The 19,897-nt window shown below is 34.0% G+C and overlaps 1 protein-coding gene across 2 annotated transcripts in view; it reads left to right on the top strand.

Moving 5' to 3' along the window:
• GLRA3 (glycine receptor alpha 3) overlaps nt 1-16,248 on the top strand; it is a 172,949-nt gene extending 156,701 nt beyond the window's left edge. The window contains exons 8-10 of one of the 2 annotated variants that reach the window (XM_033215724.1): nt 1,703-1,846; nt 4,122-4,166; nt 15,890-16,248. In XM_033215724.1, the coding sequence (XP_033071615.1) occupies nt 1,703-1,846; nt 4,122-4,166; nt 15,890-16,168 (468 nt within the window). In that variant the 3' untranslated portion in view covers nt 16,169-16,248. The remainder of the gene's footprint in view (nt 1-1,702; nt 1,847-4,121; nt 4,167-15,889) is intronic. The other variant, XM_033215725.1, reaches the window with a different exon arrangement.
• The last annotated feature ends 3,649 nt before the right edge of the window (nt 16,249-19,897 follow it).

Genomic DNA, 19,897 nt, shown 5'->3' with positions numbered 1-19,897 from the left:
GTTAATGTATTACATCACTTGGAAGAAAATAGTTATCCATAAGTTTATGCACATATAAATAAAGGAAAAAACAGATAAGTGTAGAAGACAGGGATTTTTCTCACAGTTGAATGTGAATTGATAAATGTAGATGAAAAAGGAAATTAGAAAATCACCACTGAGTAACCATCATTGTAATAATTGTTTCAGTCAAAAATCATCAACATATGCCAAATCTAGTGTGTGAAAATTTAAAGAGTAATAGAATACTTATATAGTTTCAAAATATTCCATGCATGGGAAGATTCGCAATTTTATAATAGAGCAACGTAGCAGACATTACCTTCATCAATTGATCAGCATTGTGTGCCTCCTGATATGATGCACTGTGGAGAACAGGGAATCACTCGTTAGGAATCCCTACTAAAAATCCATCATCTGAATGTAAATGAGGAAACATCAGGCAAACTTTAGAAAATAACTGGCCTGTACTCATCAAAAGTAACAAGTGCCACAAAAAAAAGCAAGGAGAGACAGATAATGTCCCGCACTGAAAACTAAAGAGATATGACAACAAAATGCAGCACGTGATCCTGGATTAAATCCTGTGCTGGAAAAAAAATAACAAAAACGTTTGTTTTTTAAATAAAAAAGGACATTCTTGAGACAATTGGTGAAATGGGAGGGATTTAAGGATTAGGTGGTAGGATTTTATCAATGTTATAAATGTTAAATTTCTGATTTTGTTGAGTGTATGGTGTTATGTCTACAAATTACACTCAAATAGTTTGAAGGAATATATGCATGTATATATATACACACACATATACACACAATAATATATATACACACACACAATAAATGTAGATAAAGTGGAGAAGTAAATGTAGTAACAACTGGAGAAGCTGATAGTGCTTTTTACTATTCTTTTTTTTTTTTTTTTGAGACAGAATTCTACGCTTTCGCTCCAGCTGGAGTGAAGTGGCGTGATCTCGGCTCACTGCAACCTCTGCTCCCTGAGTTCAAGTGATTCTCCTGCCTCAGCCTCCCAAGTAGCTGGGATTATAGGCGTCCGCCACTACACCCAGCCAATTTTTGTATTTTTAAAACAGATGGGGTTTCACAATGTTGGCTAGGCTGGTCTCGAACTCTTGACCTCAGGTGATCCACCTGCCTTGGCCTCCCGAAGTTCTAGGATTACAGATGTGAGCCATCGAGCCTGGCCTCTTTGTACTATCCTTATAACTTGTCTTTATAAAAGTTAAAAATATTTCAAAATATATAACAAATAACCATATATTATTTATAAATGCAATGAAAGAAAAAATCTTAACAGAATTAATAAATACAATTTTAAACGTTTTTAAAATACTGATGAAAATGTGAAACTAAAAAGCCAACAGCATTATCTACATTTCAATGTTCACACTTTTCAAGCACTATACTGTTCTGAAGGTAAAGTTATATTTCATCTTACTTTTCCTTTCATCGTGTTTGGGCTATTGCCTAAATTTGAAAAAAAAAAAAAAAGAATACCCATAACTAATACATAAAATTTACAAAAATGGCTATCTGAAAACTTCAAGAAAAAATTGTCATTTTCTTTATTTTTTAATACTTATATATGAATGACATAATTCAGAATCAGAAAAACTCAGTTTTGTTCTCAAAGGAAGTAACAATATAAGTGAATTTTCTTGCTCTCTCTTTCTCTCTTGGCTAGGTTTCATATGTCAAAGCTATTGATATTTGGATGGCAGTATGCCTCCTTTTTGTGTTTTCAGCACTTCTGGAGTATGCAGCTGTAAATTTTGTATCAAGACAACACAAAGAACTTCTGAGATTTCGACGAAAGAGAAAGAATAAGGTAAGTGATTAAATGTTTTGGGTTTGGCAGCACCCAGTTTTCACTGGAAAGTGAATTTGTTGTATTTAATAGAGATGAAAAGAGAGGCAATTGGGACTGGGGATGAAATAATATAATATTCCTTTCATTTTTTTTCCAATCCAAACGAAAAATGTCAAAAATAGCTTCAGGGAGAAAATGATGACACCTAGCTCTACTTTAAACAGCATATCTGGTGACATGAGACCTACATCAACTTCTTTTTAAAGTGCTTCCGGAATGACACTATTTTATTTTAATTAATGAATTATATCATTTCTTACTTGCAGTGTTAGAGCATTTCTAATGGTTTCACTTGACGTAAGTCATCAAATGTAATTATTAAAAGTCCTTTGTCAGAGCTAATTCATTTCATTATTTTCATCAAATATTACTTATTTACTAGTACCATGATGATAAATACATGAAAAACTCTCTCTGTGGTCTCTTTTTAATGCATATTTTCATGAACTAAAGACATTTCTTTTGAAACCCTGTGGGAAACACAAGAAAGTCCTGTTGTTTCCTGGCTACTATCTGATAAATGATGAAACCAGGAAGAAACTTAGAACATCATGAAGAGACCATAGCAAGTTTCACAAGTAAACCCCTAATTGGATTTGGATGTCCTAAATGAAGTTTTTCCTCTATTCAGAACTGTAATGGCATCTCCCTTGACATGCACGTGGTTTTGACCAATCCACTTTCCTTTTCTGTAAGAGAGATCCTCTATCAACAGTAGATCTATGCATTTACTTCTAATGTGAATGTGCCAACAGACATTTTAAAAGCAAATGGTCTTTTAAAGCAATGGACAGTAATGTCAAAGTTTTGTGTAATTGTGGCAAGGATCCAATATCCTGGCATATTTAAGTCAAAGCATAAACCTTAATGATAATAGTATAGTTCACATAGTGTGCATTTTTAACTATGTAAAGGTTTAACTTTTTAAGGATTCTTTATGGTTTATAAATTATACTGCAATTTATGTATTTATTACACTTGTTTAAAAAGCTTTGACGTCTCAGTGTTTGAGTCTACTTAGTATTAAACATATTCTAAAGCAGTAACTTACTTATCATTTCTAATTGGCCCTCCAAAAAGCATCACTGCTCCAATAAACACACAATTAACAGCAGCGTGGAAAGAACATCAGCATTCAGCATCGGAGATTCAGTAATACATGAACAGAAAACAGTGCTAAGACTTGCGTTTAATCAAATTTTTATGAAAACAGAAGCATATCTTTTGTACACTGAAACATACTGTGATGGGGAGATTAACTTTATCTTCTTCCCTCACCTCACCCTGGTCTACTGGTCTGTTATATTTTTCTCATTTCTGCTCATTCTGCCTTTATCTCTTTTTCTTCCTCTTCTCTCTCCCTCTCCACATCCTACTTTCTCACCTTTTCTTTCATGATAACTGGCACCAGTTGAACAACAATGACAGTACAAAAGCTGCATCACAGGGATGACGCTCTGGTCTTTCTTTGGTATTAGTGACTGATAAAGACCACTTTCCCTTTTAGTATCATTAATTAGAAGTAAAGCAATATGCATATTCCCTATCATTATGATTTGCTTTTTGTCATTTTGATTTTCCATTTCCTTACCTTTTTCCTTCTCCTTACACAATTTAGAATGTATCAAGCATGTCCTGTAAATTCTGGAAAAGAGAAGTTTTATGCATCCGGTGTCCGAATGGGTAAAGTGTGAAAGCTCAGACATATCATACATCCACCACACATTCAATAATCACAATATCCAGTAGAAAAAGTATTAGATGACAAGTTTGTATGCTCAATTATAGATCCTTCTTTTAAAAAATTATTTTTACCAAAGTGCCTCTTTACTCAGTTTTACCACATGTAAAAGTGAAATAAAAATATTTGGTGCTCTTTCCTCTTTAGCATATAGAAAGAGGGAAGCATTCATTTTCTCCGGTGACTGGTACTCTGGGAAAATGCAGAAATGCAAAAACAGTCATATCTTATTATTTTCTGATAACTACTTGATATATTCAGGGAGCAAATGTAATTAAATGTAATTTTGATTTAATGAAAAAAAGAGTTTTTTTTTAAATTCAGTTTATACGTTGGGGTAGATACTTTGCATATGTGAAAATCTATTAATTGCTACCTATGTCTGTTCAAATGGTATATGCAATTACAACCAATTGTGTAATTATATTTAATCATATATGAATTGATTCTCTGGTTTCTCAATTCCTCTTGGTCCACTTTACCTTCCCACAGACAGAAGCTTTTGCATTGGAGAAGTTTTACCGTTTCTCAGATATGGTAAATTGACTTTCTTAACTCTAAATAGAGGAATGTGGTCATCAGTAAAAAGCAGACAGCATATTCTGCACTACCAAGGCAGTGTTTGGTGGGGAAACAGAGCCCCTTTTGTACTGAAAGCTGAGCAAACACCATCCTCCTTCAGCTAAGAAGGGTATTTTCTTTTCTAAAAACTTCATTCTTGTCTTCTCTCATCAATAAAAGGATATTTAAATATTACCCTTCATTTTTTTTTAAAAGAGCTATTTGATTGGTCAAAATGATTTAAAAATGTATGTTAAAGAGAAATATCACATATATCTTGTAATAATCATCATAGAAGAAACACTCAGATACTTGTACAAAATTAGTTGAAAATAAATGGAAAATTTATTTATACAAAGAAATTCTAAAAGCAGTTGCACAAGAGACCTCAATATAAGGCAACAAAATGCTTTGTGCCTTCTGTGAATCTTTAGAATCCATTCTAAATGTTAAAATATGCTGAGGTTACTTATAGCAAGTGAACAATTTAGTTTTGATAGCAGCATCCTTTGAAATTGTCAAATAAAAAGAGGTCACAAAGACACATGTCCAAGTATAATGACTAAATATTAGGAAAACAATATAAAATAGATAGTTTTGGTCCATAAGTGGTTTGACTTGGGAGTTCATAATATAGTATACAGTAATTAAATAGAAATCTATTGAAGCCAAGAATTTAGCCTGGGAAATCACACACAAATAGTTCTGTCTACTAAACTTAATTTCTGGGGTAAATTATATCTAAAAGTAGCTACCAGATGATTCTACTGTACATTGCAAGTAAGCATCCCTGCAAGAGACATAATGTTAAATAATTCTTGCAGTAATCTCAACCTCATAACAGATTGTCTAGATCTGATATTATTTTAAAGAACTTGCTAAGTTCTCTTATAATATGTAATCACTCAGCAATTGTCCTTTGCTACTAAAATTTACATCTTATTTCCCAGCATCCCACTTCTCCCTTTGTTTTTCATGCCTGAAAGATAATTTCACATGATCCACTTGCTTTTACTTGATTATCTTAACTGTAAATTTTTCATTGCATGGAATTTACATAATTAGACATAGTGTTTGCAATATATATTTATAGATACAAGTGGGTATTAGACTATATAGCAGACTCTCTAATCTTTCTTTGAAAGACCAACATAATTATATCTCTAGCAGCTAAACAGTTAATGTTTATAGAAACTATAGTATGAAAGGTATCTATTTAATTAAATATTACTTTATGAAAACTCTAATGAAAAAACAGGCTTATCTTATGGAAAGTCAATAAATTTTTATTTTTATAGAAGAAACAATATGATAACACAGATATAGTCATAAGAAAGTATATACATCCCTTTTGTTTTTAAAATAGTTCAAGCATTTGGCAAATTTGGGGGTGGTTGGCTTCTTTGACTTTTTGAAAACTATTTCCCTAAACTAACAATGCTCTGGACTGATCAAATTTGTCATTTAAAACTATGTATTTTGCTTAGAAACAGTATGAGTAATCTAAATTTTGAAATAAACAGAATCAAAATGAGTCTCAATGTTTGTACTATGCCCTTTATTGTCATGAGTACTGGTTTACATGAATTTTCTTCAGTACTCTAATTTGGCAGAACAGGCAAAGTAAATAAAATAGTCTCACTGTAGAAAGTTTGCCACAACAGGGGACCTTACATTAATGAAATTATTGTTCCTAGGAAAGTTTTAACTAGGCTCAGCATTGACTTCGGCATTGTATACAGCTTTTTTAAACTTACTTTTTCCTCTATGAAGGTACCAGAGAATCCTGTGTCTATTCTGAAAGAACACAAGTTTGCTCTTGTATCCAAATTTCCCCACCCCACACTGTCCCAGCCTGCTGTGTGCTGATTACGCACTGCACCATGTCATGGATGCTATCTCCAGTGCTGTGTGTGTGTGCGTGTGTGTGTCTGTATGCATGATATGGAAGTATTTGGCTAGAGTTGCTATTCCCATGTATGATATCATTACTTTAGTCCTGGAGGCTTAAAAAGACATGCCAAGGTATTTCCAAACATGTTTTTTGTTGAGAGTTATGGATGAAATGGGATTGCTTTAATGCATTTCATGTAGCTTCCTCCACAATGCAATGTAATAGTGCAATGGTTTGCTGCAAGAAAACATATGCACACAGTATTCTAGTGCCTGTTTCCCTACTGATGATTATTTATTAATTATTATTTATATATGCAAATTAAATAGGAATGGACCATTACTTCTAGATTTAAGAAATCCTGACCAAGTTTATGTTTTGCTAGGCACAGTGGTTATCTTTTGAAAAAATAAAGATATCATTGACTGCATTTTGACCATCTGTACACAAACTTTATTTTATTTACTTATGTTTTTACATGCTTTCTAACTTTAAAAATAATTAAAGATAGTTTCTAAGGATAATAAATAATTGATTTTCTGCCCTGTGCATTTGTCAAGTCTATAGTCTAAGGATAAATACAAACGTACATAAATACTATTTTGATGAAAGTGAGAAGGATTCATGTTTGAAAGCCATATGGCATCCATAAATACTGATGATTCAATAATCTTTCCATTCCAGGTCAGCTTATGCTGTTCTAGAGCTAAGATTTTCTTTAAATAGATTAAGTGTTTCCTACAAATGTCTTTCATGCATACCTGAAGAAAAGTTATTTCCCAACAACTTAGATTCAAACAAAATTCTATTTGAATGACTCTAATAACAGGAGTTGAAATTGCATCCTCTCAAATAAGACAAAAATTGTAAGACTTTAGTTATTCCTTGCAAACAAATATTTAGATATTTAGTTTATGTTAAACTCAGCTATTTCTTATAGCTATATATTCCCTGAAAATCTGTTCAGGACAATAATATTTGACAAAATAATATAATCTGTTTAAATTTACATGCATTTTGGTGACTTCTATATCAATGTTAATTAAAATAGAAATGCTGCTTTTTAACATATGATGTCTATTGTAATACCCTAAGTCATGCCATAATTATGAGTTGGCAGTAAGTGAATCTAACATATTATGCTAGAAATAGATACGTAGATTTTTAAATAAATCATTCCATTGATTTCTTATCTGTCCTCTATAGTATTTCATCTAAAACATTCATCTTTCTAAATTTGCATTTTTAAATTTTTACATCTTTTAAATTTACCATTTATCAATCTTCAAACCATTTCTGAATCTAAGTTTAATGTGCCAATATACACTTGGCTAATTAATAGCAATTCAGATGTCATCTATAATAAATGCAGGGTTCTCCTGGAGTGAAATTTCAAATAATTTTATATTAACAATTGACTTACAACAACAAAGTATTTTTTAAACCTCATCTATAATTGCATTATTTTAGACTTTCCATTTATAAAGGATATAAAAATGTGTGTAGATATATGAAACTGAATATTTTATTTTAGACTGGTATTTTATAAAAACAATTTTAATTCACTCACATTTTTCATTTGTTCTTAATATTCTCAAGGGACAATGATGTTTCCCAATAAAATGAGTCATTGCTGTTTATTAGCAATTTAAAATAATTCACACATTTTGAAACAATATAAATAGAAATTAATAACAATTTAATTGTCCTTCCCTTATTACATTACCATTTGGTAATAACATTACAAAAAAGTATTTAACAAAAAGACATTTGGAATAATCTATTTAACATTTTAATTGTATAAAGATTGCCCCAAAGGTACCTACAAAGGGAGAAACATTAAGATGAAAATAATGTGTTTAATGCTGTTATACCTTACAGCACTTCACATCATCAATACTTCATGCTATTCTAGATGCTTAATGTTTTGTTTACACTCAATGGCAATCTTCATGCCTTCATCACTCTCACATCCATGTAAGTTTTCTTTTTTCTGGTCATTTTTGAGGACTAAGAAGAAGATACAAAATTAGTCCTTGCCTCACACATGTGTTAATACACAGTATCATGTTTGATGACAGAGATGAAACAATTTTATTCAGTGACTGTATGCACCCTTCTATTTTCTGTCTGTCTTTAATATTTCTAGTTACAACTTGCATTTTATATGAATCAGTGTTTGGCATAATTGAAATAAAATGAAAAGAGACATACAAAGTCTCACAGTATGATATAGAAGCATAATGACTGAAATGTTCTTTTTGTCAGTTTTAAATTTACAGAAAAATGATATTCCTGTAAAAAGAATTGTGTGGTAGCTAACTGGCTGTCTCCATTCTTCATTGCCTACCATTCTAACTTGCTTGAAGCGTAGTAAGAAGGTTTACTTGTGGGTAAACTAAACTACTTCTTTAACTTTTTAATCAGCAATTTTGCCCACTTCCTATATTTTATGTTGTCAAGGGCCTTAATTTTACAACCACTAAAGATTGGCTAACACGTACTGTCTCTGAGTCAAAAGTTCTAGATATATTTTTTATTCCTTGCTTTTTTGACATATAATCCATGAGAATGTAAGCTGAAGCTATTTCCAGAAAATTAAATTATCTTAAAAAAATTTGAGTGCTAATAACGATAAGGAATATCACTGCACATGTAAGCATACATAAACACAGGATAATTTATGACTGGGTAATGCAAAGCAGAGAAATTAGTAATAAAATATCTCAGTTCTTCTCATTTAGTAATCTAATAATAACAATAAGCTGATAGAAAAGCTTCATCCACGCTTAAAATTATTGTTTAGGTGAAACCTTTCAAAAAAGTCCCAATAAGCCAGTCATTTAAAAAAATCCCTTGATGTTTTTAAGGTCCAGGGGCGCATGGTCTCTCTCATCCCATGTCTTCCTGCGAGTGCAGACAGGACCTTATACAGGAGTCTGTTCCTTTCCTTCCCACGGAGCTGACAATCTGTTTCTGAAAGGGCCCTGATATGACTCCACATGCCTCATCTCATGGGCACACTCAAAATGATCTCCACTCTTTCATACAACACATTTAAAACACAAAGACTCTTTGCATAAATTAGATTTGCAAGGAATTCTAGCAGTCACATGGCAAAACCCATGTATTGTAACAATAAGACAGTGAGGACTTGAGGAGTGAATGGCCTTTTTACTTTTATGCTGTTGGTTAACGTTTTAGTGTAATAGTGCACAAATGCAAGGCCTCCTGGAGAACAGGTGACTGGGTAGACTTATTTTACATAGTATTTTAGTGCTAGTTTAGTCACTCTGAGTTTAAAACATCTAATAGTAAAATGATTCAAGCTGTTATTAGTATTCTTTCCTTTTGTGTTTGTGCAATTTCTAGAATAATGTAATATTACACTCAAAATATTAATAATATAATAGCAGCAATTTGAGTGCTTTGTCTGGTGTTTCATATTTTCTCTCACCCTGAAAGAACTGATAGGTAGTATAATAAATATTTTGCAGGAATAAGAAACCAAAATCAAGAGAGTTAAGTAGCTAAATTAAGGCTATGCAGACTTTGCATGCCCTTGTCGTCTCATCTCTAATAATTAAATGTTTTAATTGACCATTCCAATATCTGCTTAAGCCTTTGCTCTCTGGGCAGATGGGATATGATATACTCTTCCTATGCTGTGCTCTTGGGCCATGTTGTGCATTTTGGGTTAAAATGTGTTCCGTTTTTCAGTGATATCTATTTGAGAAGCCCAAACTGATATAAAAATGCCTTGTTCCAAGCCCTTAATAGTGTATTCAGCTATGACTTTTGTTACAACAAAACCCAAGATGGAATATCTGTCAATTTCAGGCAAAAGCCACTGAATCCTCCAGAAACTATGGACAAGAACTCCAAGTATTTCATCTACAACTATGTGTTAGCACTTGTCCTTAGAAGATTCAAGCCAAAAGCAATTTTCATACAGGTTTTCTCTTGTTGATACTCAGGACAAGCTCTCACCACAACATGGGACTTTCCACTGGTGAACTAGGTGGTCTGTTTTGCTTCCATTGGAAGAGAGTCATGAGGTTCAGATCATTCTGGGTACTCAACTGCAGGATCCATCATTGGCCCATTGTCACATAGGGGCTTTTTACATGGACAGGATACACTTCACCAGAGTCACTCTCATTGAGTCCGTCTTGAATATACTATTTTAATTTTGTCACGGCACTTAGACTGGGATGCCTTTTTGACATCACCCATGATAGGGTAGGTATCTCAGGCCTAAATATAGACTGATGTCCTTCAGATTCCTTTGGTCTTGGGGGCTATTTCTAACCAGAACTCAAGAGAATACCAGTAGCTGTCATTCATGTAGATTATACCTGCTGACAGAGTCAGAGGATTTTCTAGTCTAGAATCCTGGCAGCTACCTTAGAGTGCCACTACTGAGATTTTTCCAGAAACTCCAGTCTATGTGTGTTCTAGCAGCGGATACTTATACAATCAGTGAATTTTAAGACCTCAGAGAGACCAGCTTGGCTACTACATGCCTTAGATCTCGCACAGTCTGCTTTAGTTTCCCTTTGAAATTCTGTCTGGTTACCTTATAGAGTGGGGCCAGTAGACATCCAAAATGTACCTGCCAAATTTCAGCAGGGCCACAAGTTTTTTATTTATTTATTTATTTATTTATTTATTTATTTATTTTTTTTTAATAGTAGGATGCAGAAGAAATAACAGTTTGTCCTTTAATGTTTGTGACTTGTAGCTAATGTCCTCAGACCAGGTTATGCCTTGTAAGTGGACTCATGGGGCTGGACCTTGCATCTTATCTGGATTAATTAGCCACCCGTACCTAGTCAAAGGTGCCACTAGTTTCCAAATTCTCCTTGACTTTCTGCTTGGTGAGGGAAATTATCATTTATTAAACAACTTACTTTTGACAATGATCTGGACCAAATTGTTTCTTACTCGGTTGTGACAACATACTGGAGAATTTCGGTTCCCTGAGGGATGGAGAGTAAGATTATAATTGTGTCCACCTCACATGAAGACATGCTGTGTTTGACTTTTTTGTACCATTGAGACTAAAAACAAAGCATCAGTCAAGTCTATCAAATCCAACCAGCCATCTCTGTCCTGAACTCTTGGATAGAGTTTTGTGTCCAAAACTCTTGAATAGTTTTCACCACATCCAGCCAGCATGGTAGAGGCTGTTGGGAAACTTCTTTACTGAACCCAAATAGTCAGCAGTCAGCCCGTAGGATCCATATAGCTTTATAGGCCACACAGGCTATTCTAGAGAGAATTAATGAAAACCAGCATCCCTGCGCCATTCCCTTAACCAGATCTGAGAGTTCCTGTAATCTTCCTACAAAGGAAGATTTAGGCAATTCTAAGGGCTCCCATTTTATTACATCCAATTAAAACTGGGCTAAGGAATGACTTGCCCAGGACTAGGCTCAAGCCAGAGATGCCAAGATCCTTCATTTATGTATCACATCCTTTCCAATCATACATTTGGTTAAAAGCAGTGCCACCTACTGAGTATATCTTACTCTCTTTTTTCCTACCTACAGTTTTTAGTGTGACCATGATACCTACTATTATAGCTGATCCTTTGCCTCCTTCCCTGCTCAAGCAGTTTCTCTTTCAGTCTTTATATTGCTCTCCTGTTCCCCAGCATATTACTACATGTAATTTTGCTCTGGCATCAGGTAATTGCAAGAAGCTGTGTTCACTACCCCCATGACAATTCATCTTTAACCATGGCACAGTCATAGCGTCCCACTGAGAACTGGGCAAGGAAATCCTGGCCTTCGAGTCAGGCTGTTTTGTTTCAGTTGCCTTAACTGAGGAAGTAAATTCAGCACCCTATGTCAGTGCCCTTTGTTCCATTCCCCATTGGCACCGTAGGATTTAACTTCTGAGCTTAGGGGAGTCCGCTGCCAAAACTGGAACAGATTTCCATCCTCCCAGCAGGCGATAATGTACCGGGAAATCATTCACAGAAATCCTGTCAATTTTTGCTGTGTTCTTTTTGTGTCTTAACAGCCACCTAAAGAAAGCTTATAGATATACCTCTGGCCATGATCTTTCTTCTGAACAGCCTAGATTTTCTTCTCATCAGTAAAACCTAGTGTAGCAGCTGCAAGAGTTAATGTACCCATGAATCTAAACACCCTCCTGCCTTCCCAGAATAAGGGCCACATGCCTAAGGACTCTCCTAACCCAGTGCCTACCTGACTTTTGGTCGGGGGATACGGTTCGGGTAGGCTCCTTTCTGACTGTCATATGGCCAGCCCAGATTTGCTGCTGTACTTCACATATCTACTCTTCTGTAGAGGTGTTACATTTCATAGCAGTGAGAGCATCAATCAGTTTCCCTTCACAGCAGCAATTGATTGATTGATTGATTGATTTTGAGATGGAGTAGTTTGTTTTATGAGGAGGATTTTTTTTCTTTTTTTCTTTTTTTTTTGGGGAAGGGATCTCTCACTCTGTCACCCAGATTGGAGTGCAGTGGCATGATGTTGGCTTACTGCAGCCTCTGCTTCCCGGTTCAAGCAATCCTCCCACCTCAGCCTTCAGTTAGCTGACCCCACAGGCGCCCACCACCACACCTGGCTAATTTTTCATAATTTTGATAGAGATGGGGCTTCGCCATGTTGGCCAGGCTGGTCCCCAACTCCTGAGCTCAAGCAATCCACCTGCCTCAGCCTCCCAAAGTTCTGGAATTACAGGCATGAGCCTCCACCCCCAGCCCCCAAAATTATTAATAGGAAACAAGGAATTAACTATCTCTTGACCCACTTTCCCCTCAGTTTTATCTCACTGATCATCCATCTGCCAATTCAACAGGGGATAAACCTGTGCCATCCAGATTCCAATAGTAAGATTCAGCGTGTTATTTTCTGTAGCACTTTGACTACCTCAAAACCAAGTTGGATCAGCATTAGATTCTCCTCAGAACTCCCTCCTGGAACATTTGGTCAGATTGAGTCTCAAAGCTTGAAAGGCTGGTCAGCTTTGTCCACCACTGGTGAGATTTGGGGTTCCAAGTGTCATACAGACTCTCAGAACACCCATAGGCTTTAATCTAACCTTACGTTCACTCAGTCTCCTAGGAGGACGTGAGGCAGGAAACCCATAAGGCCTCCAGCATCCGCCTCGCACAGGAGACTCAGCAAATTCTCAAGAACACAGCTTCTTTTGCCCCTCATCACACAGGACACATAGGTACAGCTGCCATGGACAAAAGTCAGGGTGTATATGATTGCCTTCACACAGAGAACCACAGCCTTTGTACACCATCTAGTCACTTGGGCCAAAGATCTTCAGGCCAATGCGCAGCTCCCCCAGTGAAGGTGCAGCCCCTCCCAGTAGATAAGGCCGACTCCAATTCCCTCTGTAGCTTACCTCTATTGATTCCAAGGAAATGATGCTTTAGGAATCAGGGGTCATTCTCAGCACTCCTGTAACAGCCCAGGCTGGATGTTAACTCCTTAATCACACTCAGGTATATGCAGGTATATGGAAAGATACAATTGAGAAAAATTCAATTGCTCACTAATATGTTAATTTTAAATAGATTATCTCTGTTTTGAGATGAGCAGCTAAGGTCTCTAAAGATTTTAAAATAAGTTATTCATAACAGGTAATTAGAAAGGTAATCAATGAATTCTGCTTTACTAAGCACATCAGCTATAATCCTGTTATCTGAGTGTTTTGATAATGAATTTCTCAACTGCTTCAGTTAACATGTCAACACCTCACTGGAAATGCTCCCTGAGAAGTTATCTTTTGCCTTACTTTGTGATAGATTTTTTTAACACATAGGTTGCTATAGTTTAAAAGCCTATTTTATACTTCAACATTCAGCTGATTTATACAGAAAATAGTGCAAATTACCCGGGTAGCCTACATTTTCCTTTAAAAACGCACATACCAGCATGATTTTCTGAGTTATAAGGATACTATTTTAGCACTTACATAAGAACGATTTAATTCCAATTTGTAAGATATGGAAAACTTTAAGGCAAATTATAAATTTGCCTTAAAATTTTCATGGATGCCAAAGAAATGGTAGTCTAAATGAACATGCTTATTAAAGAATACTGGAAAATTGATTTTCAATTTTTGCAAGCTTACAACAGTAGTCTCAGGTAGTTTGGACTGTCTGTTTTTCTTTCCAACTTGTGTCCTCAAAATTCAATTGCTTATATATTTTATAGTCAAAATATTTTCCAATAATCATATACTTTTGTTTTTCAGGTGGAATCATGTTACTTTCATAATTCCCAAAATAACTATTTTATACCTTACTGTATCAACTTTGGTCATCTTCTAATTTTAGAACCCATAACAACTTCTATTTTTTACTTTCATACTTTATAATATATTATTCATTGAGGAGCTACTTTCACAGAACAAACATAATTTTCTTTTTCTTTTTTCTTTTCTTTTTTTTTTTTTGCAGACAGAGTCTCACTCTGTCGCCCAGGCTGGAGTGCAGTGCCGCGATCTCAGCACACTACAACCTCCACCTCCAGGGATCAAGCGATTCTCCTGCCTCAGCCTCCCGAGTGGCTGGGACTACAGGCGCATGCCACCACACCCAGCTAATTTCTGTATTTTTGGTAGAGACGGTGTTTCAGTATGTTGTCCAGGATGGTCTCGATCTCCTGACCTCGTGATCCACCTGCCTCAGCCTCCCAAAGTGCTGGGGTTACAGGCACGAGCCACTGTGACCGGCCCATAATTTTCAAGAGTTCAAGCCAATTATTTTATCTTTTATATTATTATGAAAAAGTATTATCATAGGACAGATATAACAACGTTTTTAAATGTCTTCTCATCTTTTAGACCTTCAATTTAGTAATCAAATAAACTCTTACTCATTGGTAGACAGCTACCATTACATTCTAAATAAATGTATTAAAGTAAATTATTAATTTGCATTATAAGTTATTAAATGTTATATTTCATAAGCACACTTCATTTATTATATATTATTAAATAATTTTTATTTAAATGTTTCCTTAAGTCCTTTCATTTACAAACATGGAAAATTATCTTCAGTTTGCCACATTTAAAAGAAATGATACTTTTTAGGAGAACATAGCAATAATAAATTTATGTAAAGTTTATGTTCTTAACATGAAATAAACTTCTGCCAGATATAATTCACAATTTCAACCAAATCAGTGTGCCTGAAAGGTAGTCATATATAAACTAGAATACATGGCTATCTTCTAAGTATTCCACAAAGGTTAGTGTAAAACAGAAAAGTAGCATACAAGGAGAATAACATAAACCAAGCAGTATTATGGAACTAGACTGTATTTTCTGAAGAATTGACTTTGAATTGAAAGAAAAAGCTTGAAAAGGTTTGTCTCCATGAGAAAGAAAAATTCAGTCAATGATCCTGGTATGCTCCCCCTCGACATCACACATTTAGCCATTTAAACAAATAATGCAAAAAAAAAAAAAAAAACTAGTTTATGAATATATATAACACAATAGATTTTATCTTGTTTTAATTTAGATATTCAAGCAATATGTAGAAAATATCAGAGTTCAGTTTTCCCATTAAAACATAGCCTTTGAGATTTCACATTTATTAATGGGCGCATCTATACAATGCGGCAGGATAAATAAATAAAACTTCAATGGGGAATCAAAACCAATTCATCTTTATATGCTTCGGTTACCTTTTCCTTATATTAATGTAAACATTAATTGTGATAAAATTGGTTATGATTCTGAGATGCCTGTTATACATGCGCTATTCTATTGTTAAAGGGCCTTGTCACATTTTCTTTGACAGGATGATGAGGTAAGGGAAAGCCGATTCAGCTTCACAGCCTATGGAATGGGACCATGTCTACAAGCAAAGGACGGCATGACTCCAAAGGGCCCCAACCACCCTGTCCAGGTAATGCCAAAAAGCCCTGATGAAATGAGGAAGGTCTTTATCGACCGGGCCAAGAAGATTGACACCATCTCCCGAGCCTGCTTCCCATTAGCTTTTTTGATTTTTAATATTTTCTATTGGGTTATCTATAAAATTCTTAGGCATGAAGATATTCATCAGCAGCAAGATTAAGTCTCTGGGGGCATGCAAGTGCAAATGGTCACTTCAGAAGAAAGTGTCTCTGCCATAAGTGTGTATGTGTATATGTGTGTGTGGTGTATAAATGATGACCATTGTATTAAAATGGCATATGGAAAAGGTTCGTATTTTGGTTAGCTATGCAAAGTCATGAGAGATAAGATTCTTTTAATGAATATAAAATATTTATTAGGGGATTCTATTTCATATTAATTCCAGGTGATTTGTTTTTTCGCAGTAAACCATGTAAGTGGAAGCTTTACTGCCAATGTGTTTATATGTTATATAATATCTCATAATAACAGACACAAAAACTACTTTGAAATTCCTTAATTTGTAATTCAATGCTACTAAATCATACAAAAGCAAATTTTTGCACAGTAAATTTTATGAAAGGAAAAGGGGGACATTATAAAGATAATAAAAACCAATAGCTTGAAATCTAAAACTATTTTCTTATAGTATAGTTATGAAATGGGAAAACAATTAGTTACAGTGGGAAATTCACTCATATTAATGGAGGATTGTACATATAAATGCTATTTAATCAATATATGTAATTTTGAAAATTTTTAAATAAGAGCATTAAAATACTTTAATGGTTTGGAATACTAAATTTAATTGTTTAGAATAATAAATTTTCCTCTGTGCAAATTTAAAACAAATAACATAAGAGATCGTGTTACAATCACAATCTACTTTTCTTAAACTTTATATCTCTAGGAACAAAGGTGGAAATACGGAAAACAACTTTGTTTTCAAATAAGTGTTATAGCTATGTATTTTTAGTTATTGCCAAACATTGAACAATTCAAGCCAGCACCTTGTTTTTGTTAGACTTTTAGTAGCTGCTTAACTGTGTATGATTGTGTTTAATAATTTGATGTAACTGAAGAAAATTCAGTAAGACATTTATATTTTAGTTTAGAATGTGACTTTAAAATTCAGTGGGATTCAAGTATTTACATTTTGATAAAAATGAGTACAATGAAAACAAAAATGGATTCATGAAAGATTTTTTAATAAAAACAATTTCCCCAGCAATGTTTTATGGGTCTCAACGCCTATCTCCAAATATAAGGAGGGAAAGTTTTAATTTTAAATGATATAAGTAAGTCATTTCTATAAAGTGGGGACCGTTTTTCTATTTCTGAATTAATGATTTCAAAATCTAAGCCATTTGCAAGATGAAAATAATTTTAAATGAAATTTTTACTTAAAATTTTTCAATGACCCCATGGGAGTACTTCAACAACAACAGAGCATTAGTAACTTGTTTTTTGCAGTATAATTGGGTGCAAATGTATGATAGAGTTCTTGGTAAACAGAACCAGACTCTGACTCTTTTTCAGTTTTGCTATTTTTTTAACTATTTTTACCATAAATGTATTTGGAAAAGCTTTGGAATGCCTTTTAGGTATTTTAATTATTGGTCAGATGCACAAACTCAGTCTGCCAAATTATTCACAGAGAAAACTTTAAACACTAAGAAAACAATGAACTCAGATGTACAATAGAAAAGCCAGTTCTTTAACGAGATGCTGTTTTCTGCCCTTCAACCACTCTCAAATTAAAAGCAAAAACTACCATTTAAAACTAAAACCTTTACAATGTTTTTATACATCAGCTTATACAATTGTAATTTTTAAAAATAACCTTTTAAAAAATAGTAAATGTTAAGCAGTTTTTGCTAGTAAAATACCAAGTTCCCCTCCTTTATAAGTAACTTAAAACAACACTATAAGGAAATAATATTATGTTTGGCATTATGTGCAAATGCCACAACTAAAAGAATTCGTTACTCTCTATGTACCCACGTTGAGGACTGTGCACGTGAAAATTAAACATATGCTTCTTCATTTGGTGTGTATTTAACAAAACCATGGAAACATATTCTTGTGCTAAAGATAGAGCAAGATACGTCATTTGTATTCCTTGAGAATTAGCGGGAGAGTTCGAAATAATTATAAGCTACGTCATCTCGACGTGTCTCTGAAATACCTGAATGTTTTTCTATACTTTCCACATCTTATTTCAAGTTTCCCAATATTGCTTAAGTGAATTCTGCCAGGAGCAAACAGAAATATAATGAATGCAAACATGCATACTTCCAAAAGAAATTCACAGACATCACTTGTTTCCATATTTGAGAATATTAAAAATGTGTCTTTTGTAAATCTGAAATTTAGAAAGTGAAAATACCAAACATGAGACAATGTTGTCAACAAGGACGTTGGTGCATTAGAAGTCTATCTCAAAAGCATTGTACTTTCCTTAGGCATAGTTTTCCTTTCCTATTATATTTGTGATTGTCTTACTGCACTAAGAAAATACTTTAACAGCTTTCACTCACAAAGCAACAGTGACAAGGCACATGTGGCTGAATCCAATATGTTAAAGGAATGTGTCTCCTCCTATGAACTCTTATAGACCTTTTAAAACTGAAAAATTACATTGCAATTAGCATCCTGAGATAATATTTGCCTCAATAAGTCCTATGTCCAACCAGAATATTTCAAATTAAACCAACCCCAAAATTATCAATGACAAGAAATTAAAAATGTGTATATATACATTAACTACTATACACACAAATTGGAATTCCAATGTGCATATCCTGAAGTATTTTAAATAGCCACATTGGAAAATATAGGATTTTTGTGTATGCAGTTTATATGATTTTCTTAAAAAGCATTATTTGTATCTCAATCATTGAAATATCTGGTTCCATAGCATATGAATTTATAGGCTATTTTATACATTAGCATATATGTTCTCAACCTTTTCTTTCTTTCCCAACCATTAGAATTAGACTTAAACCACAATGAGGCTCTAGAACTTACTTCACAACTTTAAATAGATTCAAGAATCACTGTATTTGAAAGAAAGCTGAGGGTGTTTAAAACTTCTCTAACCCTTCCAAAAGTTTCTCCATGGCACTTGCCTGGAGGGCCCATCCAACTCTTGGTGGCTATATCAGGGAATCAACTGGGCTGTTCATCTTATTCTAGAATGAGTTCTTATTCTGTTGATATATTCCAATAGCTTTTATCTTAATTTGCAATTATAAGTGCTTGCATATTTGTGTATCCCTAAGACATGAATTCATGTATTAGTTTATGAATACCCAGGATCTCATGGAAGATAAGGGAAATTTTAGAAAAAAAATGAAGAAATGATCTAAATGTTTAACTAACAGAAGAGAGCAAGTTGTTCACTACTTTAGTACTCAGTGCAACTTAAGTGGTTATAATATTTGAAAAAAGATTTAGATGTATCTTCCATACTATACATCCCTTTTTCTGAACATTTAATTCCACTTTTTAAAATATTCTTTTCTATTTCTCTCAACACAACATACTTCAACCTGCTGGTTACTTGGGAGGACTGAATATTATACTGGCAGCTAAATTTTTCTTTCATCTATAAAGTACACATTCCAGGAAATGGACATGAGAGAATACAAGAGACTTGCCAAAATTGACATAGAAAATACTTGCAGTATATTGTAAATGGAAAAGAAAGAAACTGACAACATCATGATTCACAAGGGTCCCATAAAAATTTACAACACTCTAATAACAAAATTTTGAGAACAAAAATGTATCCAATGATCCTTAGATAGATAGCATTAACAGTCTTTGAGGTCATGATATCTTCTACTCCAAAAGTGATTCCACACTCTTTGCAACATAGATAATAGCATAAACTCCCAAAATTCAT

Source organism: Trachypithecus francoisi, unplaced genomic scaffold (genome assembly GCF_009764315.1).
Source record: "Trachypithecus francoisi isolate TF-2019V2 unplaced genomic scaffold, Tfra_2.0 Lachesis_group1, whole genome shotgun sequence".
Classification (NCBI taxonomy): domain Eukaryota; kingdom Metazoa; phylum Chordata; class Mammalia; order Primates; family Cercopithecidae; genus Trachypithecus; species Trachypithecus francoisi.
This window is presented reverse-complemented; position numbering and strand designations above follow the sequence as displayed.